This window comes from Cercospora kikuchii (assembly GCF_019650295.1).
Source record: "Cercospora kikuchii DNA, contig_00003, whole genome shotgun sequence".
Classification (NCBI taxonomy): Eukaryota; Fungi; Ascomycota; class Dothideomycetes; order Mycosphaerellales; family Mycosphaerellaceae; genus Cercospora; species Cercospora kikuchii.
In genome coordinates this window covers 3,906,261-3,926,575 of record NW_025408584.1, presented here as the reverse complement: position 1 = coordinate 3,926,575, position 20,315 = coordinate 3,906,261, and the positions used below count along the sequence as shown (strand labels likewise).

Genomic DNA, 20,315 nt, shown 5'->3' with positions numbered 1-20,315 from the left:
CCACGAACGCTAGGCTGCCATATCGCGCAGCTTGAACGAAACGCAGCTTCATCGGAAAGTCTTCGTCGGGTAGCAAACAAACACGTCCACTTCGCCACTGCACCGTTGATTAGCGCTAGTCTTGGTATCTACCGTCGTCACACGATGGCGATGCTGTGATTGCTGTCAGATTGCAGCGCCACTCGCCCACGCCGTGCCATGCTATGCCGATGCACGACTCGATAAACGCGACGCTCGACGCGACTTGTGGTTGCTGCACCTGTTCACGCGCGACGGCATCGATGTCCTTGCGGGCGGTGGAAAATTCTGCGGCGTGAACAAGGACACGTCTGTCAACGGGCCAGGAACGGCTCTTTGTGCAGACCACCGGTTCCTGTCGCGCCGGGATGAATATTGATCGGCGACCAGGCGTGTTCCCTGCCCATGGCCGCTGCAGCGTTGCGACTGACGTCTTCACGACTGCCAGTTATACCGCAGCACACTGGACACAGCACGAAAAGACCGACACCGCCTCACGCGGGCACATGACCTGACTGGTGGTCTGCCTACAGCGCGGTGAGACTAGTACCAGGTGAAGTAGGAAGAACGCACGCACGCCTTGGTCAGAGGCGCAGACGACAGGTCACGACAGCACTCTTGGCGTTATTTAGGCTTTGTTGATGCGTCGACGTTCACCCCACTCCAGGAACACCCCAGCCTCGCGCAGAACGACAACTCACACAAACACTACCCGGTCACGTCACACTCTACACTGCAAACATTTCTCCTCCTGCTACAAATACTATGAGTGCTCCTGCCTCGACCGCGCGAGAGGTAGCGTCAGCATGGTCGACGCGGATCCAATCACCTCCTTCTTAGACGCCTACCACGACTCCGGCCAAGTGCCCAGCATTCCAGAACGCCGGCCAGCAATTACCTGTTGTTGCGGTGACGCCGCCTGCGCATACCTACGACACAACGAGCAGGCTCTGTCGGTGCTGGAGCGCGATGTCCGGACTGCCGCGCAGATTGGCAAGGTGAGTCGACTCAGAACCCGACATTTCCAAACGCTGGTGCGGCTCGGCGGACGCTGTACACGCGCAACGGGCTTCCACGAGACCGTGTTCGCGTGTATGCAAGATTGCACGCGGAGGGTAATGACGGGGGAAGGGAATTGCAACGCGCGTGCCGGAAAAGAAACGCGCGAAGATGGCGTCGTCGCTAATATTCTCGCTGCAGGCGTTGTTGACACGGCATGAGGCTTACATCCAAGACTCCGAGAAGGAACGAAAGGCTATGGCCGTGCAGATTCAGTCGCTGGAGGTGGAGAAGCAGGCTTTGGAGAGACAGAACGCCAATGCTATCGAAGAGAATCGATCACTATTGGATCAGCTCGAATCACTGAACAATGCCGTCGCCGATTCCGATACCCAGGTCACGAACTTACAGACGACATTGCGGAGTACTCAACAGGAACTTCAGAAGTTGTCTTACTTACAGTCACGAACGGAGAGTCTCGAGCAACAGCTTGCAGACTTCGAGCGGGAGCAGGCATCATGGCACACGACCTTCGAACAAAAGGACGAGGCCGAGAAGACAGCGCTCCGCAGATGGAACGAAGCTCAGCGAACACTTTCACATCTGCAGGAACAGATCGAGCGCATTGAGCAGGAAGCCAAAGAGGAAAAGGAACGTCATGTTGAAGTGCTGGGTCGCATGGAACGACAGCACATTGTCGAGAAGGAACTGGACTCGGCTGCCGGCAGGCTGAAAGGCGCAGCAGCTGTCAAGACTGCGGGCAGCGGGACGAATGTGGTCTCACACTTCGTCAAGGATATCCTCCAGGACAATGCGAATCTGCAGATGGGCATTGTCGAGTTGCGAGACATGTTGCAGAACTCCAATGAAGAGGTGGAAACCCTGAGACAACAGCTGTCTGTACACCAGCCTGTCGTCTCGGCAGCAGATATACCCGAATCGACTGTCTCGCCCATCCGTCCGCATTTGAAGGAGGAGATGAGACGAGCCACATCTCAAGAGTTGCATGTTCACCATCACTACCATGCACCAAACACGCCAAAGACGCCGATCGTTCGAAAACCCAAGAAGAAACGCTACGGTGCTCTGACTCCAGGTCACTACACGCCGCCGACCTCTGGTCTAAGCACACCTCGCCATTCTTTCTCAATTCCATCGAACGCTGCAGCCATATTGTCGCAAACCGCGGCAAGCCTGCCCGGACAACGAGCGTCACATCAGAAACGATGGTCGTACATGTCAGACCAATCATTCGTATCAGCTCACTCTGTTCAAAGCAGCTTCTCTGGTCCGAGCTCGCCGCAGTCGTCAAATCGTGCTTCTTCAGTATTCGATCGCGTCTTTAGCGATGCAGGACAGGAGTCATCTCGCCCTTCGACGCCCGATACAGAGGACCCAGGATCGCCAATGTTCGTCCCGATAGGCTCGAAACGCATCACAAGCGCACCTATGCACTCGCAGAGGCCTTCGGTCTCGTCACATCGCGGACGACCTTCTCTGGACTCTATCCTTGATACCAGCACGGAGAACCTCCGCGAGCTCGACGCTCAGCAGGCGGCTCCCGAGGCAGCGATACCTGAGGAGGACGAGCTTGATTGGGAGAACACTGACGACACTCCTGGAGAGGATACTTCTGATGCGATCTCACCTCTCTCGGACGAAATACAACAAGCACTTGAGCGACCCCACCTATTACGGCGTGCCACTTCGCATGAATCTATCATGTCATGTCGTGGCATGGATATTCATACGCTCAAGTCTCGACCTTCGCAGCTTCTAACACCTTATGGAAGTCGTTCTTTCACACCACAAGCAGTGATCAGTGACACCACTGCGCAAGTGTCAGCTTCAATGTCACGGCCATCAGGCAGTGGCCATCGCATGTTGAGTGGCATGAATCCTCCTGCCGCCAGCCGACAACCCAGCTCAAATAAGTCTGGGCTCGGCAGCAGAGTCGGTGGCTGGATGTTCGGCAAATGGGGCGCATCGCCCGCACCTACCGTGACGAGCACCGATACCAATGCTTCTGTGAGCCCACCAAAAATGAACAGAAGTGTTAGTGTCGCATCTGGCAGCACGGGTCGATCTACCGAAGATGGAGATTTGACCCCCAAGAAACCCAAGCTGCGGCCTCCGGGTATCAACCAGTCGGGACCCATACCTGGCTTCGGACCAGAGATCAAAATATCACATCCGCCAATCATGAAGAGTCTTGACAAGAGTGCATTGCAAAAGGTGTTGGATGAATCGGCGCAATAAACGCCCAGGCATATGGAGCGATATTCATGATCTTTCCTTTTCTTACGAGTTCTGAGATACCCTATGACGGCGCGCGGGTCGTAGTTTCTAGATATTCCTTTATGCATGCGAGTGATCATGCTCGCTTTCCAGTCTCAGGCACCTCCTTGTGCTACAGGTCCATTCACTTGATGTGTTTCCGAACGGGGAAAGTCCAGTGGGGCTCAACAGATTGGTACACACGCTGCCCGAAGACTAGACAGCGCCCCCTTGTGCCGGCGACTCAATGATCACTCTCTGGTGCTGGGCTTATGGGAGTGGTTAGTTGGCCGTCTTGCCTCACTCAAGTACCTCAACCGCCACTCGATGAGCTCTGGACATGCTGTTTCTGAGCTCTCAGGGGCGCACTTTTCAACGCCGAGTCATCTTCAGCTGAAAAGCCGTGAACAACCGGCTTGCTGCCTTGGGAATGTTTGCATGTGACTCCTGTGAGTCTGACTTATTTGGTGTAAACTTTCACATGCAAGCCTCGAGGCCTCGCACAAAAGCTGTCAAAGTCTTCAGCAGAACCTGATCAGCTACCAAAACATCCAAGACGCTTCATCGACCACTGGGAGCCGCTCACAGCATTGGGCTTCGATTCGGTACATCGACAGCACCAGCATTGACGGTCTAGACTGGACAGCGTTGCGAGCATGACAAGCATCCAGTCGGTGCAGCAACCGCTTCCGAACACGATTCCCGAGATGGTGGACAACGTGATGGAGGAGGCAGACATAGCAGAGGGCCCAAGGGTACTGGCACTCCGACAAAAGCCACCGTTCTCCCGTGAAGGCTCTGCTCCGCCCTTGTCTCCCGCCAGCGAAGATCTCGCCCTGACCATGTCATCGCAGAGCACAACCGCCGCCCTCAACAATGACCAGTTCCTGCAGAAGCCAATGGACATGCACGGCGAGACCACCTTCTGGAGCGTCCCGGCCATCCATAGGTACACCGAAGAACAAGCCAAGGACATCCCAGCAGCAGCTCGACTCCATGCCATGGCTATCCACCGCATCGAAAAGCATTGGCGCGGAGTTGACGTAGCAACATGCTGTCTGCCTCCTGAGCTAGAAACGAAGACGCCATACTCACTCGCAATGCTCACTCGTCTCGACAAGCTCGCGTATCTTACCGCAAAGAAACATGACGAGGCGCTTCGCCTGATGCGGTACGCGCACAAGACGCGTCGAGCTCTCGAGGAAGCCTGTGAACCTAAGCTCCCTTCAAGAGTATCAACCACGCCTCCTGCTGTTTGGAAGCAATGCAAGGTCCATGTTGTAGAGTCTACGATCTGGGAGAACAGGGAGGGTCTGCTCTTGCAAGATATCGACCAAGCCATTGCGATTACTCTTGCTGAGACCAAGAAGGAGAGAAACCAGGAGCAATACCTTGTCCCAGAAGGTCAGACCAAGAGAGAAGTGAAGAAGCGGGTGATGAGGAAGAGGAGAAAAGAGAAGAGGGAGGTTGAGAAGGTGATCCGGACTGTGGTGGGTTCGAAGATACTGGGTGTTCCTAAGCTTCCGATCGATGGAGAGGAGGGAAACGAGAAGCTGCAGAATGAATACAAGGAGGTCGAGAAGATGCTCGGCAGGGAGCTGAGGACGGAAGAGCGGAAGCAGGTGGGTAGAACGAGGAGAAACATTGCTGCATCTACGGCCGAAAAGGGCAAATTCAAGTACAGCACTTGGTCTGGTCCGATCGGCAGCATCTCCACGGTACACGGAGTTGCAGCAGTCGGTGAAGGGCGCGATGCGAAAGACCAGAGGAAGACCACGAAGCCGGCAGAGGAGAGACCGGCAATGAGCAAGGAAGGTCTCAAGTTCATTCAAGAGAACAACTACGTTAAAAAATGCCCTTCCAAGGAGACCCTGGGGCGGGAACTGGACGCGATGCTCGCTGCTTATCGTCTCGCAGAAGCCATGGATGTGGACAAAGTATCTGGCCAGAATGCAGAGGTCATTGCCGAGCACAAGGAGACCGACGACGACAAAGACACCGAGTCATCGCTGAGCAAGGCCATGCGTGATCACTGCATCTCTCATAGCAAGACATTCGAGCTGGGAAACGACCACGAGATGCACCTGTAAGGAAAGAGCTCATCAAATGCTTCGAGGCACGCTGAAACGACGAGAAATACCACAGGCTGAGAGCGGTGTATTGGATAGAGTTGGAGACAGCTGATCTCCCACTTCCAATGGCCCCTTTTACAGATTTCTGTGCTCAAACGTCACCTTCTCGAGATTCATCACGACAGCAACCGCAGACCATGATCTGCCCCCACGGTCCTAATCACAAAAAGCATGCCATACGGCGTAGAGTGTCTTCGGCATAGAACTTCGATGAGGCATTCAGCAGCACTAAATCAAAATTCTGTTTTCATAGATAGTTACTATTCTCATACTCTGTCCTCATCCCTCCCTCTACAAATTCGGCTTAAACTTATAACCCTTCTGCACAGGCCTATTCCCCGTCGCCACAGGATCCCACCACGGCCACGCAGCAGGAGCATCATTCTGCATCGTACCCGTGAAATTCGTCGGCCTCTTCTCCAAGAAAGCTCGCACACCTTCTTTATTATCTTTGCTCGTGAACAATTCGTAGACGATACGGCTATCCAAGAGATGCGTGGCTTCCGGGGTGCTGGGTCCGCGGTACATGAGCTCTTTGATGAGATGGAGGCTGACGCCGGAGCAGTTTGCTACGATTTCGGAGGCGAGTTGGAGGGCGCGGGGCAGGACTGCGTCGGGGGTGGGGAGGGTTTCGGTGAAGAGGGAGTCGAGGAGCGGGTGGGAGGCGGGATAGACGGAGCCGGTTGTGCAGAGGTGGAGGGCTTTGGAGGTGCTGTTTTGAGAGAGGTTTTGTTAGTACTGTTCCATATATCACAACACAGTAGGTGGAAGTTTGAACTCACCCAATCAACTTTGGCAACCAGAAACTGCTCGCTGCCTCCATGACAAGACCTCTTCGGGCGAATACAAATCCAATCTTAGCATCCTTGTAGGCGATTCGAATGTTCATTGGCAGTGTCATTGTGATTCCCACGCCTACTGCGGCACCTTGCACAGCTGCGATTGTTGGCTTCCGACATCTGTTGATAGCCATAGTCACTCGCCCTCCTCCGTCTCGGTGATCCCGTACTGCTTCTTCACCTCCCACGAACCCAGTATCCAGGTCTGCACCGGCACAGAACATCTTGCCAGTTCCGGTCTGGACGATGCATTTTACACGGTCGTCGATGTCGAATAGCGTGTAAGCGTGCTCGAGCTCACGCATCATGGTGGGGGTGAAGGCATTGTATTTCTTGGGGCGGTAGAGCGTGACAAGCTGGACTGGTGTGACTTCTTTGGCGTTTTCGGGGACATTTGTCACTCTGATCTCAGTGAAGCCGATGTCTGCATAGTTTCTGGGGATGGGAAGCTCGACGAGGGACGGCGATTCGACGTATTGGGAGCCCTTGCCTGAGCCGGACATGGTGGTTGCTGTGTTGTGGTGTTTTGTGATTGTTCAAGGGAATAGTGAAAGACAGCTCTTACAATAATACTTGCGGTGATCTATAGCAAATGGCAGTACGGTCGTCAAACGGTGCTAACCACGGCAATTGCTGCATGTGGTAGAGCTCCAAAGCTACTCGAAGCTCACGAGTCTGGCTGTATTGAGGAGGATCCGGGGCTTTGCCGAGGTTTGCTGACTGTACAGATCCCCATCACGTGTGGGCTGCGACCTTCCTGTCTGAGGCATCCGTTTGTCTCTTTGTACATCCCACCAGTTCGGCTCCTCAATGCCGGTGGAGTGTTGATAAACCCTGGCACCTGCGGTATGCCAGTCACGATTGCGTCTGGATCTACGCCTAAAGGCGCACAAGCTGTGGTTTATCAGGCAAATCTGCTGTTGCTTTCGGTTCCGCTCGTTACCGAAGCTGCGAATCCACCACTGCAATGTTCGAGTTTCGAGGTTTAAGTGGCAAGCTGAGAGCCAAGTACAATATGGTCCATGCCACGCGACATAGGCGTTTTCTTTTTGAGCAGGACCCAGATTGAGATATCCGACTTTGCAAGATGGTGCCTCCGCTGATTGCTCTGGAGGAGCACTTCCTCTCGACAGCCGTCCTCGATGCATTTGACGATCAGTATTCCGAGCAGTTCAAGGCCATACCTGGAGTCAAGGAGAAGCTCACCGACATCGATGGCTTACGACTTGATGAGATGCAAAAGGGCGGCATCACATTTCAGGTCATCTCACATGCTTGCGCACCGGGAGGCCCCAGCCCGGAGATGTGCAGACAAGGCAACGATCAGCTGGCCGCCGCAGTGAGAAAACACCCAAACCGGTTCGCAGGCTTTGCAGTGCTGCCCGTGGGCAATCCAGAAGAATCAGCAGTTGAGCTCGAGCGGTGTGTCAAGGATCTGGGGTTTCCTGGTGCCATGATTGACAATCATGTGAATGGGAAATACTTTGACGGCGACGAGTACGATGTGATGTGGCAAAAAGCAGAGGAGCTCGACGTGGCGATCTATCTGCATCCTACGTGGCCGGCCGACAACATGATGCATTCGTACACCGGAAACTTCTCAGAGGGCGCAAGCCGGAGTATAGGCGCATCGGGGTGGGGTTGGCATTCGGAGACGGGGCTGCACATCCTCAGACTGTACGCTGCTGGAATCTTTGACAAGTTTCCCAGACTCAAGATCATTATTGGCCATTTCGGTGAAATGCTCCCGTTCATGCTGCAACGTGTGTCGAATCTCAGCAGTCGGTGGGGTGACCAGAAGAGGAAGCTGCTCCAGGTTTGGGATGAGAACATCTGGATCACGACATCTGGAGTGTGGAGTCTGGATCCGCTGAAGTGCATCCTCGGAAACACGAGAATCGACCACATCCTATTCAGCGTGGACTACCCATTTGAGAAGAATGAGAATGGCCGCAAATGGATGCAGGAGCTGGAACAGAGTGGTCTGGTGAATGAAGAGGAGCTCGAAATGATCGCCTACAAGAATTCTGCCAAACTGCTCAAGATCGAGCTGCCGCAGGCGACCAATGGGACCAATGGCACGAACGGTGTCAACGGAGTGAACGGCCACTGATTGCACGGCGGGTTCCGAGATGCTTTGCGCATGCCGTCCTACCAGCGTGGCGCGGTGTGACTCAAGACGGACAGAGTCGGGTGCATGGTGGCGAGGGACTTGGAGCAGGATTTCAGCACACGAAGACTTTGGTAACAGCATCTGATATAGATTGACGATGAGACGAGTGACGAGTAATGAATAATACGAGGTTCTTGTTGGATCTTTGGCAACGCGACAACTTGCAAAGATATATGCCACCGAGCATAGCCGTCTTGCAGGGATGTAGCGGTACCTGCCTTAGCTTCGCATCGCTTGCATGAGAACAACCAACCTCTTTCCTCTTTACAGCAGCCACATCAACATGCATGTCTGCCTATTATCCTGTGCATCTGCAGGCAATCTTGTGAACTATTTCTATTGCTTACCAGTTGCATTCATCAACCGTCCCAGATGCACCACGAGGTGGCAAGAATCAGAGTTGCTTGGCGGTCGAGGGGCGTCGCTACCCAGCCCGATCAATATCACGACCAGCGGATCATCCTCCATCAAGGCTAGGGCGCGGCATCCGCTTGGTCTGTGAAACAGCTTTGCCCTTGCATCCGCATCCGCGACAAGCCACGATCCCCTCAACACGGCGTCGCCCTTGACTCAAACGAGCGACCGAAATGTCGGTCCCGTGACTTCGCGTGAGTATCGGGTTTCCGCCCACCCAATTAGCAGCATCCTCCTCTGCAACCACTTTACGCGGACCAGTCACGTCGACTCGTGACCCTGCTGCGTATTTTGCTTGACTTTCTGCCCGTCGCATCGCACGCCAGGGCGGCCGTGTTGCATAGCAGGCAAACCGACGCCAGCCTGGCCTCGTTTCCGCCGCCGTTTGGCCCTGATGCGGGCTGTGTTGCCTAAGCAGCACCGGGCGCAGCAAGTATAAGTACCCACCCTCTCCTCCACCTCCCACGCCCCGACCTGGGTGCTTGCTCTTTCATACTGAGGCATCTGTACTGCCTCGCAATACTTATCTGCTAACGAACAGCCAACATGTTTTCCGTGAGCAAGAGAGACAAGTCGTACAGAGATAGCTTTTCGCATCGAGCTGGAAAATCGATGAGCAGTAAGAGGCAAAAGTCGTTCAAGGAATATGGCACATCGAAGCGCATCAGCACAATACAACCAGTCGTACAACAGCCGTCTGCACAATCATCACCGAGAAGTGCCAGTTCTCCCACGTCACCGTAGGTCACTCTTTACGCACGACGACATTCTTAGCTTACACTGTGCAGAAATCTCAACTCCGCCATCGTCACTATCGCCATCGGATCGGAACAGAGGCTATTTGCTGCTCATGAGGACGTCCTGTCAAAGTCACCCGCTTTCGCCCAACAGATTCGCAAACAGTTCTTCGAATCGAACGGCAAACGTATCGATATACCGAACGAACTCCCCGAGGTCTTTTCAGCAATACTAGAGTACCTGTACAAAGGCGACTACACGCCCAAGCTCGAGTACGACAAGAAGCATCAGAGCTGGTTTCTCGATGATGGAGATGCAGCGAACGGGATGACAGAGAGCACAGTCCGTACACCTGACAATCATGTCGTACTCAAAGACACTGTCATCTATGTAAGCCTTTCATCGTCTTGCGATTATTCATCATCATGACCATACTAACATCTCACAGTGCTCGGCAGCTAGATATGGCCTGCCCGACCTCCAACGACTGGCATTGAAGAAGCAAGGACTGCAATCTGGAGTGCAGTGCGGCACCATCCTCTCATCAGCTCGATATGCCTATGCCAACACGCCGGCGTCCGATTCGAAGCTTCGAGCACATTACCTCGCCCTCATCATCCGTAGCCGAAGCACATTCAAGCGTAGCGGAACTATGCAAATGGAAATGGAAGCGGGTGGTTCGCCACTCTTTTTCGACCTGTTCGTAGCCATGGGTAAGTGAAGCAGCTCAAAACACAGTATCAATGACTGCTGACATCCCACAGTGAACCATCTCGACGACATTGCCTCCAGTGCACGCTCGCCACGCACCTAAGGTATAGCGCGCCAGTCACGCGACATCCCTCGTGCCATCATCATCTGACCTCACCCACAACCCTGATGACTCACAACTCTATCTCATTACGCATCTCCTTATCACCCGGACGGCCAATCGGTCTGGCCCATCGTTCAGCATCACGACTCGCCACATCATTGATACCCTTCTGCATTCAACTATCCTGCAAGCATAATTACCATTTTCAGCATCAGCATGGCGTTCGGGGAAATCGACTTCGAAAACATGACACAAATATCATAGGAACTGCACCGAACACGAAAGAATTTCTGTACTAATATGTCTTCTTGACGACTTGTTTGAGGAGAGAGGGGGTTGGGAAGGACATCAAGAATGTAACCACTACTTTTCGACAACAGATTGTCAGATCTTGGGGAAAGGGAAACGAAGCGCAACGCGACGCGACGCAACGCAGCAACTTGCTGACGTTGATACTTACGGAACTTAGATTGCTGGGCGATCGATTGTATTTGTAAAAGTTTGGACCAATAAATTGAAATCCAGAATGATGGTCATCAAGCACACGTCCATGTTTCTATCTTAAACATCGTTTCCTGGGCAGTGTCATCAAATTGTGTTGAAAGCAACGAAATGAGGAATCTGTCAATTTGATATATCACTCGCATAATCCGAACTTCCTCAACTGCGCACCGTTGAAGACCAGTACACCGATACGTGTAGTTACGTTAAAGCTAGCCTTGCCACATGTCTCTCAAACATATTCTCCGATCCTTGCCGATGATCTCGAAGCGGATGGGCAAAAGGTGTGGCAGCCGGAGTGACTCATGCTTGAAGGATGCACGCAAGCGAAGCCTCGGATGCATGGCGTGATAGTGTGCTCAGTGCCGAAGGTGGTGTGGGCCTGAAAATGATTATTCCCACGTTGCTCGACTTGAGCCCAAACGAGAGCGCAATGATACACGGCGTTGCCTTCCCTTTATCGCTATGGTACCCGAAGGAGGCTAGCGATAGCCACGCCTTTTGTGTGTAGGACACATCTGGTTGAAGTGAGGTAAGGATGCTATCACACACCGGTCCCCGGAAAGGCGCCATTTTTGTTCAGGACTACCATGCGTCGTTCTCGGGCGATGTATCCTTTCATCAAGTTCTAAGGCAGATAGTCAGTAACGGTCGCGCGGATCGCATCCTCTATGCCTAATCGCAAGCAAGGCTTGGCAGATGTGGCAAAATTGCGCCTTCCGTGGCAGGCGTCCAAATGCCCTGAAGCTAGCGGGTTGTACAACATGTTATGATGCCAACATACCTTGTATATCGCATTTGCGATCAAGCATTCGACCTCGTCATAATCGAAGCCTTGGTCCCCGTTGTTCACTTCTGCTCCTGCCATCTGTAGTGCGGCAGCGAATTCGTCCGTTGACACTCTCGACCTGCGAGGTGGAGGACCGGTATCACCCTCCTTTGGTGGATCAAACCCCCCGGCCAGGAAGACCTTCCGGAAGATGTTGCGCAAGATGACGTCTCGTCCGCGCTCCAGAGTCAAGTATATGCGCCGCTTGACAAACTCTTCTTCTCCATTCTCTAGTGCTGTGTTGAATCCAGTCAAGTCGCCTTTCCGTATCGATTCTGCAATTGGTTGGAATAGCCTCGCTAGCGATGGGTACTGTGACAGCACGGCCGATGAGGGGAGCGTGTGCGAGGTAAGTAGTTTCGTTGGGATGAGGTAGGTCAGTATGAGCTGCACATTCTTCGCCGACTTCGAGTAGCACAGGTTGTATGCCGAAGAGAGATACTGCTCGGCTGCAGCGTAGTCCTCGTCGACAAAGTGGATGACTCCGCAGTAGTACATGAAAGAGACCTGATGACTTTTGGGAAACTGTGAGAGGGGCGGCATGTCACTCTGCGACTTGAGCGTTCGCAGAATGTTCTTCGATAACGAGATGTGGTTGAGTTTGAAGTGGGTTTTGAAAAGAGCAGTGGCAATGAAATAGAGTGCCCACTTGCGCGAGTCCTCAAGTGGGTTGCTATACTTACCATGAGCAGTTGCTACAGCATTGGAAAGGTGCTCGTGCTTCCGCCGGGACATGGTCTCGTCTGTTTGGTGAATGCCGTGACGGGGACTGTTACAGCGGAAGCACGGAGTATGCAGAAAGAGGACTTACCGGTCGCCAGCACAAAGACCAAAGATGCGATTGATTTGACGCGCGGCATCTTCCAGCTTGTCGTTCGCACTGTTCGGATCGAAGGCGTCTTCTTCCTGGATGCCACCAAAGGCCATGCCGTTTTCGCGTTGACTGGCAGTCTTTTGATCTGCTTTTATCGCGAACACCCGCAGGTACTTGACAGCCACGTACAAACACGGGATTGTCCATGCTCCAAGCACGCCGATGGTATATCCTTGATACATGGTATTGACCACCTTCTTCCAGTCCTCGTAGACCTGTGCCCAGTCTGCCTCGTTCGTCTGGCCGACATTCTGCAGCTCTTCTGCTGCTAGCAAGGTACCCACGAACTTGTGGTAGGCAGAGAAGATGTCGATCCACGTATTGATCTCCTTCTTATCCAAATGCAGCGACGGGTTGTATTGCAACTTGTAGCGCAGGTCAGTCTGCGCGTTTGCAGCAGTTATGCCATTGCGAAAGTGGTACAGTCGTCCCTGGTCGTGCTTGGGCGGTTCAGGCGAGATGCATGTGGCCAAGAGATAGCCGTTGGGGCCTGAGGGATCTTCATGAGCGAGCACAAAGTCCTCGAAGAGTGTGTCAATATTGACCATCGCTGCGGTCTGCCTCGGAGGCGATGTGAGTTGTGTTGGCTGCTCCCAACGTTGGAATGTGCTTGCTTCGAGGTTGAAGTGTCGATCGGCGGTCGGCAAGTCGGGGCTTGGCATCTCGAAATGGAAACCACCCACAAGTTGCGAAAAGCTCGAACTTCTTCTTTGCTGCAGGTTCACGTCGACAAGCACTAACCCAACAGGAACAGTCACAGTGAGTCGCCTGTGATCGAAATACGCTCCATTATATGCTAACTGTGCGCAGATGGGTAAGCATCGTCCGATCTCCTGCTCGACCGCGCACGCGTACCGAGTTTCGAATGGGTGAAAGAGGAGGGAAATATGCAAAGACCTGAGCAGAATTGCAGTGCGCCATGCGCACAGGGCCAAATACTTCCCTCTCGTTGATATCTGCAGTGATGTAAGCGCTCAATGCGCTCACACGCTTTATCAGATGAGTGGAAGTCAGTGGACAGCACGAGCTACGATGGTCGAGACGCATTGGACACACCTACATTTTTCTGCTGTCAGACAGCGCTGATATTGTTTGCCCAACAGTTCAGTCTGCAAGCGCCGGCTACAAGGGCCTGGAGGAGTACCAGGTCATTGGCCGCCATCTCCCCAGCGATGCCAACCCAACGCCAAAGCTCTACCGCATGCGTATCTTTGCGCCAAACGACGTCGTCGCCAAGTCCCGTTTCTGGTACTTCCTTGCCAAGCTCCGCAAGATCAAGAAGGCCAACGGTGAGATCGTCAGCTTGAACAAGGTGCGTAGATGACGGAACTCAGGGACAAGTGAGGAGGGCGCGTATTAACTTTGGGATTAGATTCACGAGAAGCACCCTCTGAAGGTCAAGAACTTCGGTATCTGGATCCGCTACGACTCGCGTTCCGGCACACACAACATGTACAAGGAGTACCGTGAGATGTCTCGTGTCGACGCAGTCAAGTCCCTCTACCAGGACATGGCTTCCCGCCACCGTGCCCGCTTCAGGACCATCCACGTATGTATCATGTGCTCATCCCACGCAGTACTGCATCTAACACTCCGCACAGATCCTCAAGGTCGTTGAAGTTGAGAAGACCGACGACATCCGCCGCCCATACATCAAGCAGCTCACCACCAAGAACCTCAAGTTCCCACTTCCTCACCGTGCACCACCGAAGCGCGGCAAGAAGGTGTTCGCTGCTACTCGCCCAAACACTTTCTATTAGGCGTTTCGCGGATATTGTGCATTTGCTGGGACAGACTGCGACTGCCTGGTTGGGCGGTCTTGTGGCGTTGCTACGCAGGAGTAGCTAGCGTATGATCAAAAATATGAGGCTTACCGCCCAATGCACGAACATTGATGACTTCCAAATATGTTTACGGCCGTTCTTTTTCGTTTCTTGACCCACGTTGCTTCACTTGCTCGCGGCGATAGGTACGATCAGCGTTTCAGTCTGCGTGCCTAATTTCTTGGATGCGGCCTCTTTCTAGCCATGGACTGTGCGGTGTTTCAATCAATCGTTAATCCCATACGTGCAAAAGCACAACGATCATGGGAATTTCGACATGCGACTATGTCAAACATGCAACTCTTTCACAGTGCCAGGGCTATTCTTGCCTACCTCATCCGACTCTGGAGGACCGGCTAGACCATCGAGAGGCTCGGGCAGCGCAACACCCAATCTCGCAGCTTCCTCCGCGCTGAACGTGCCGTAGTAGTCGACATCATCTGCCTCTCGAAGCCCAACCGGCGGGAAAGCCTTGTTGAGACAATAATGAACGCTGAAGCTGACCACAAATCCAAGTGGATAAGCCAGATAATAAAGATTCGTGCACGCTTTCGGTACTGCAATATTCGGGTTGACAGCGTTTGCAAAGCCAGGCAACAGATACGACCAGCCCGTAATCCAGGCGACGAAACTTCGCCAGTTGATGCCATGCCAGAAGTAATAAATTCCATCTTTGCGAGGATGGTAAAGGTCTGAAAGCTTGACTCGTCGCCTGCGCAGAATCCAGTAGTCGCAAATCATGATGCCGACCATGGGGCCGAGAAAGACTGAATAGGCACTGAGTACGCTTATGAAAGTGCTCGCTGCGCTCAGCAATTTCCAGGGACACATGGCAATGCTGAGAACCAAGCCAACGTATGCGCCGCGTCTGATGTTGATGTATGATGGGAACAAGCCCGCCATGTCCATTCCAGCCGAGAAAGCATTATCGATGCTGTTGATGGCAAGCTGGCAAATGACAAGACCACAGCCTGCGAAGAAAGCCGCCGCACGCGCTCCTGGCGTGTAACTGGTGTCCAATAACTTCTGAATGAGGTTTGGAGGGTTCCTGTCCATGTTAGCATACCGCTAGCCGCAACGCAGGAGACATTAAATTACCAGATCGCCTCTCCGTAGACCTGTTGCGAGGCCGATGCACTCAAGCACCCCAAGGACGGCATGAATATTCCCAGAACTATGATGGAGAGCCACTGTCCCATGACCTGATCACCAGGCCGGCGTGCGAACCTCGAGTAATCCATCTGATTCGTGAGACCGACTGCTATACCTCCGATGACCGTACTAACGCCATGAACCATGTCCCATCCCAGCTCAGAATCACTCAAAGCTGCTGCAGGCTGGTTGAGCAGTGGCCCACCACCACCTGCTTTAGCCATGATCCAGATAACCATAGAGATGAGCGTCGTCGCCGTGATCACGTTGAACCATAGTACGACCCATTGTATTCTCTCGGGCTTGATGTAAAGGATCGGAATCATCAACAAGTTGAAAATAATCCAGCCTATGAATTGCTTAGTGTTCATATCAGCAGAGGCAGGAAAGTGGTTGGTCATATTCTGGTAGCTCGGAAAAATCGCTGCGAGTATATTTTGAACGCAAAGCCCTCCAGTCCAGCTCTGCACAGAAAACCAGACCAGAGACAATATAATCCTCTGGACCAGTGCAAGGTAGTGGCCGTACATGCCCCAGATGTAGCGACTGACCACGGGAAAGCCGATGTGCCACTCTGCTCCCACGTAGCCATTTCCTACGGCTACAGCTGCGATGATGACTTTGCCAATGACTGTGGCAATGATCGCTTGCCATACTGCCAGACCCGCTGAGACTAAGGATGCGCCGAGTTGCCAGTTCGACAGGGTGAGCTGGTTGATTGCCCAGAAGCTCGCAAATGCCCATGGCGTCCAAGTCCTGCGATGAGGCGGAAGAGGTCGTATGTCTTCATTGATCCAGACATTGGTCACACTTCGAGAGTCGGAGGGCAGCCTGCAAAATTCGAGGATGTCTCTCAAAGCCATCTTCACAAACTGAACTGTATGTCATGGAGAAGAGAATGCAGAGACCAACGCTCGGGGCATTGGGAGAGCGCATCGCTGGCATCATGATGTACCAACAGTTGGCTGGTCTGCTAATCGTTCAATAAGAGCCTTTCGCTTGCATGCCCTACCTGCCAGTATCTCTTCGTTCCAGAAGCTATCCTGGTCGCCACGATAGGCAGATGTCGGACAAGGGTCGACCATCGTTTGGGCAATTTAGCCATCCCACAAACTCAGCGTGATAGTCCATTGTATTGCCGAAGTTCTCGTCAATGGATTGAAGAGGGGTCGGCCGACGGCGAGTGATAAGAGTGAAGTCGGGCAAAGGAGGGTTGCGGAGCTTGGGCTTGCCGAGCCAGGATGTCGCGCGTACTCTTTGACTCCATCCATCTCATCCATCAACCTCTCTGCCGAAACAACCCATGACCTGGTTGCATTGGTTGGTTGCACCGCTGCTGCTACCCATGCGCACTCATGGAGAGCACATGGCCGTCATGCTGGCCGACTGTCTCGTCTCGCCGCGCCATCGCCCAACAGCAGACGCGCCGTGGGCCCGTAGGCACAGCTCGCCAAAGAGCTCACAGAGCTCTCAGGTAGTATTGCATTGCGCTTCCTCAATGGTTTCTTAATGCGTTGGCCGCCACTGCCTTGAACAGATCGAGCTAACTTACTGACAATATGGTCAGCGGCAACGGCAAGAGCATTCGCATTGGCGTCGACGTTGGAGGTACTGACACCATTCTGCCGCGTCGTGATACAGCTGACATGTCACAGGCACGAACACCGACGCGGTAGCTATCGATCCATCGCAGCAGTATACCCCAACCCGTGGCGTCCTCGCTCACCATAAGACACCGACCACGCCCGACGTTACTTCGGGAATCGAGAAGGCAGTAAGAAATGTACTGACTGAATCTGAGTTGCCTCCAGAGAGAATCGTCAGCGTGACTATTGGCACCACACACTTCATCAATGCTGTTGTCGAGCAGGATGCACGGCGTCTGCGTAGAGTCGCGATAATCCGTATCTCCAAAAGCTTCTTGCGAGAAGTGCCCCCGTTCTCAGAATTTCCTCCAGGCCTGACGAGCATCATCAAAGGATATGTTGGATATGTGGATGGCGGGTTGCACATCGATGGGTCTGAAGAGGCGCCGGTAGATGAGCAGCAGGTTATTGAAAGATGTCGAGAGATAAAGAAACTTGGGTTGAGTGCTGTGGTTGTAGTCGGCACATTCTCGCCGATTGACGAGCACTTCCGCCAGGAAGACCGAGTGCGAGACATCGTGCTGCAAGAGATGCCGCACGCAGATGTCATTGCTTCCCATGAATGTGCGAATATTGGTTTGATGGAGCGGGAGAATGCAGCGATCCTCAATGCGGCGATCCTCCGATACGCAAGGCGCACAGTCAAGAGCTTTCGGAGGGCTATGAAAGCATTGAAGCTGACTTGCCCGCTCTTCCTCACACAGAACGATGGCACATTACTCGACTCTGCCTCGGCCGCAAAGATACCCATTCGCACGTTCTCCTCTGGTGCGACTAACTCTATGCGCGGCGCTGCATATTTGACTGGCCACGACCTTGCTCAGTCGTCAGCGATTGTGGTGGACATTGGAGGTACCACCAGCGATGTGGGAGTACTGTTGCCGTCCGGATTGCCCCGGCAAGCCTCCGCTTATGTCACAGTCGCAGGCGTGCGCGTGAACTACTCGATGCCTTCATTGCACTCTATCGGCTTGGGAGGTGGGTCCATCGTTAGAGATGAAAGAGGCAAAGTTTCAGTGGGCCCAGATTCTGTTGGCCATTACTTATTGCGTGATGCCTTGATCTTTGGAGGCAGAGTCACGACCGCATCGGACATTGCGGTTGCGGCTGGTAAGGCGCAGATGGGCGATGCTGAGGCTGTGTTGCACCTTGACAAAGGTTTCATCATGCAAGCTCGGCAGAGGATGAAGACTTTGCTCGAAGCCGCGATCGATGCAGTCAAGACATCTCCAGAGCCTCTTCCAGTTCTCCTAGTTGGCGGCGGAGCTGTACTAGCGCCATCATCACTCAAAGGCGCATCGGAACTCAAATTGCCACCTTACCACGATGTCGCGAACGCGGTAGGTGCCGCCATCTCAAAGGTAGGCGGCATCGTGGACATTATCCAAAGTGTTGCAGATCAGACGCAGAACCAGGCGATTGAGCGCGCTAAGTCGATGGCAAGGCATCGAGCACTGGACGCCGGCGCGATTCGGGAAAGCATAGTCATCGCTGAAGTTGAGAGCTATCCTGTCAGCTACGTTGCAAACCAGCTGCGGACAGTAGTCAAAGCTGTCGGAGAGCTCGATATCGATTCGGAGCCTGCGCTGCTCAATGACCAGGAGGAAGAAGATGAAGTCGATGAAAGCGAAGCGGCGAAGAGCATCTCTGTAAAGGTAATCGATGAACCTCCTGTCGATCCCCTGTCGTACCGGCCTAGCATCGTTAGGAACACAGGGACTGGTGTACTGGAATGGCAGATCACCGAGACCGACATCAACTTCCTGGCCGATGGCTGCTATGTCTTGGGCTGTGCCGGAGGTGGCTCGCCTGCAGCATCTCGGATCCAAATGAGAGACATGCTTCGTGCAGGACATAGGATGAAAGTCATTGATCCTTCTTTCCTCAAGTCAGATGCGCACATATACTGGGGCGGGCATATGGGATCACCAGCAACGTCCAACGAGCGTCTCCAATCTCTCGAGACTGTCCACGCTTTCAATGCGCTGCTTGAGTACCGAGGCGAGAGCACCTTTGACGCCATCATGGGCCTCGAGATCGGAGGTGCAAACGGCCTTGAGCCATTTCTGGTTGGCTCTTCTCGCTTTTTCAATCGTCCTGTCATCGATGCAGACTGGATGGGCCGAGCGTATCCCACGTATTGGCAGACAACTCTTGCAGTCCACGCTCCTGGCGAGCTGGTGCCATGTGCAATTGACTCTGGAGACGGCAAGACGATCATCATGACCAAGGCCAGTAATGATGAGATCGTAGATCGAGCACTCCGGGCTTCGTGCTCAGAGATGGGCTGTAGGGTAGGCATGGCAGCCAAGCCAACTACCGGTGACAAAGTGCAAAAGTACGGCGTTCTGAGAACCGTATCGCTAGCTTGGCGAATCGGTCGCTGCATTGCGCAAGCTGAGGTCACGAATACCCTCTCCACTGTTGCAGAGCAGATCATCGATGAAGTCGGAGGAGAGAAGAGCGGCAAGATCCTATTCCGAGGCAAGATCATTGAAGTCGAACGCCGAATATTCAAAGGTCACTCCTATGGAAGTATAACCATTGCAGGTCTCTCCGTGGACGAGGAGGATGAATCACCGGACCAGAAGGCCCGGCGTCTTCAGGCAGTGAAAACGACTGGCACACTCAAGATCCCGTTCAAGAACGAGAACATCTATGCAGAGCACACCGACGATGATGGAACGTCGACCATTGTTGCCTCTGTTCCGGATCTGATCTGTGTGCTCGACACGGGTTCAGGGAAGAATCTTGGTGTTCCAGAGTTCAAGTACGGGTACCGTGTTACGGTCCTTGGTATCACTTGCAGTCCGCGATGGTCTGACACTGAAGCTGGCTTGAAAATTGGTGGCCCTGGTGCTTTTGGATATCATGACATTGAGTACAAGCCACTGGGCCAGTATGTCGAGCCAAGGAGTGTCATCGAGGAATTCGCACCGCAGTAGATCCTGGGAGCTGGAATGTTCTTCTTGCATGTAGCATTTCGAAGACAATCGATTGCTGAAGATCTTCGTACTGGCTGGCTATTTTCTGGCATTGGTGAATGCGGTACGTCAGTTCTCATACATCTCTGTGACTCCGAGGCG

General features: G+C 53.4%; 9 protein-coding genes across 9 annotated transcripts; 6 read left to right on the top strand and 3 right to left on the bottom strand.

Moving 5' to 3' along the window:
* Positions 1 to 824: 824 nt before the first annotated feature.
* On the top strand, positions 825 to 3,276 carry CKM354_000591700 (uncharacterized protein; the record flags this gene model as incomplete). The annotated part of the gene is made up of 2 exons (XM_044801210.1): positions 825 to 1,016; positions 1,219 to 3,276. The coding sequence occupies 2 exons, from the start codon at positions 825 to 827 to the stop codon at positions 3,274 to 3,276; spliced, it is 2,250 nt and encodes a 749-aa protein (XP_044657145.1).
* A 674-nt stretch (positions 3,277 to 3,950) lies between these two features.
* On the top strand, positions 3,951 to 5,384 carry CKM354_000591600 (uncharacterized protein; the record flags this gene model as incomplete). The annotated part of the gene is made up of 1 exon (XM_044801209.1): positions 3,951 to 5,384. The coding sequence occupies one exon, from the start codon at positions 3,951 to 3,953 to the stop codon at positions 5,382 to 5,384; it is 1,434 nt and encodes a 477-aa protein (XP_044657144.1).
* Positions 5,385 to 5,717: 333 nt separating this feature from the next.
* On the bottom strand, positions 5,718 to 6,768 carry CKM354_000591500 (uncharacterized protein; the record flags this gene model as incomplete). The annotated part of the gene is made up of 2 exons (XM_044801208.1): positions 5,718 to 6,138; positions 6,209 to 6,768. The coding sequence occupies 2 exons, from the start codon at positions 6,766 to 6,768 to the stop codon at positions 5,718 to 5,720; spliced, it is 981 nt and encodes a 326-aa protein (XP_044657143.1).
* Positions 6,769 to 7,352: 584 nt separating this feature from the next.
* On the top strand, positions 7,353 to 8,378 carry CKM354_000591400 (uncharacterized protein; the record flags this gene model as incomplete). The annotated part of the gene is made up of 1 exon (XM_044801207.1): positions 7,353 to 8,378. The coding sequence occupies one exon, from the start codon at positions 7,353 to 7,355 to the stop codon at positions 8,376 to 8,378; it is 1,026 nt and encodes a 341-aa protein (XP_044657142.1).
* Positions 8,379 to 9,398: 1,020 nt separating this feature from the next.
* On the top strand, positions 9,399 to 10,404 carry CKM354_000591300 (uncharacterized protein; the record flags this gene model as incomplete). Its single annotated transcript, XM_044801206.1, has 4 exons — positions 9,399 to 9,592; positions 9,641 to 9,980; positions 10,039 to 10,303; positions 10,355 to 10,404. The coding sequence occupies 4 exons, from the start codon at positions 9,399 to 9,401 to the stop codon at positions 10,402 to 10,404; spliced, it is 849 nt and encodes a 282-aa protein (XP_044657141.1).
* A 1,045-nt stretch (positions 10,405 to 11,449) lies between these two features.
* CKM354_000591200 (uncharacterized protein) lies at positions 11,450 to 13,156 on the bottom strand (the record flags this gene model as incomplete). Its single annotated transcript, XM_044801205.1, has 3 exons — positions 11,450 to 11,533; positions 11,690 to 12,407; positions 12,546 to 13,156. The coding sequence occupies 3 exons, from the start codon at positions 13,154 to 13,156 to the stop codon at positions 11,450 to 11,452; spliced, it is 1,413 nt and encodes a 470-aa protein (XP_044657140.1).
* Positions 13,157 to 13,495: 339 nt separating this feature from the next.
* Positions 13,496 to 14,368, top strand: CKM354_000591100 (uncharacterized protein; the record flags this gene model as incomplete). Its single annotated transcript, XM_044801204.1, has 4 exons — positions 13,496 to 13,520; positions 13,685 to 13,920; positions 13,981 to 14,157; positions 14,210 to 14,368. 4 exons carry the CDS (start codon positions 13,496 to 13,498, stop codon positions 14,366 to 14,368), a joined length of 597 nt encoding a protein of 198 aa, XP_044657139.1.
* Positions 14,369 to 14,719: 351 nt separating this feature from the next.
* Positions 14,720 to 16,446, bottom strand: CKM354_000591000 (uncharacterized protein; the record flags this gene model as incomplete). The annotated part of the gene is made up of 2 exons (XM_044801203.1): positions 14,720 to 15,479; positions 15,530 to 16,446. 2 exons carry the CDS (start codon positions 16,444 to 16,446, stop codon positions 14,720 to 14,722), a joined length of 1,677 nt encoding a protein of 558 aa, XP_044657138.1.
* Positions 16,447 to 17,142: 696 nt separating this feature from the next.
* On the top strand, positions 17,143 to 20,174 carry CKM354_000590900 (uncharacterized protein; the record flags this gene model as incomplete). The annotated part of the gene is made up of 2 exons (XM_044801202.1): positions 17,143 to 17,191; positions 17,239 to 20,174. The coding sequence occupies 2 exons, from the start codon at positions 17,143 to 17,145 to the stop codon at positions 20,172 to 20,174; spliced, it is 2,985 nt and encodes a 994-aa protein (XP_044657137.1).
* Between the last annotated feature and the right edge of the window lie 141 nt (positions 20,175 to 20,315).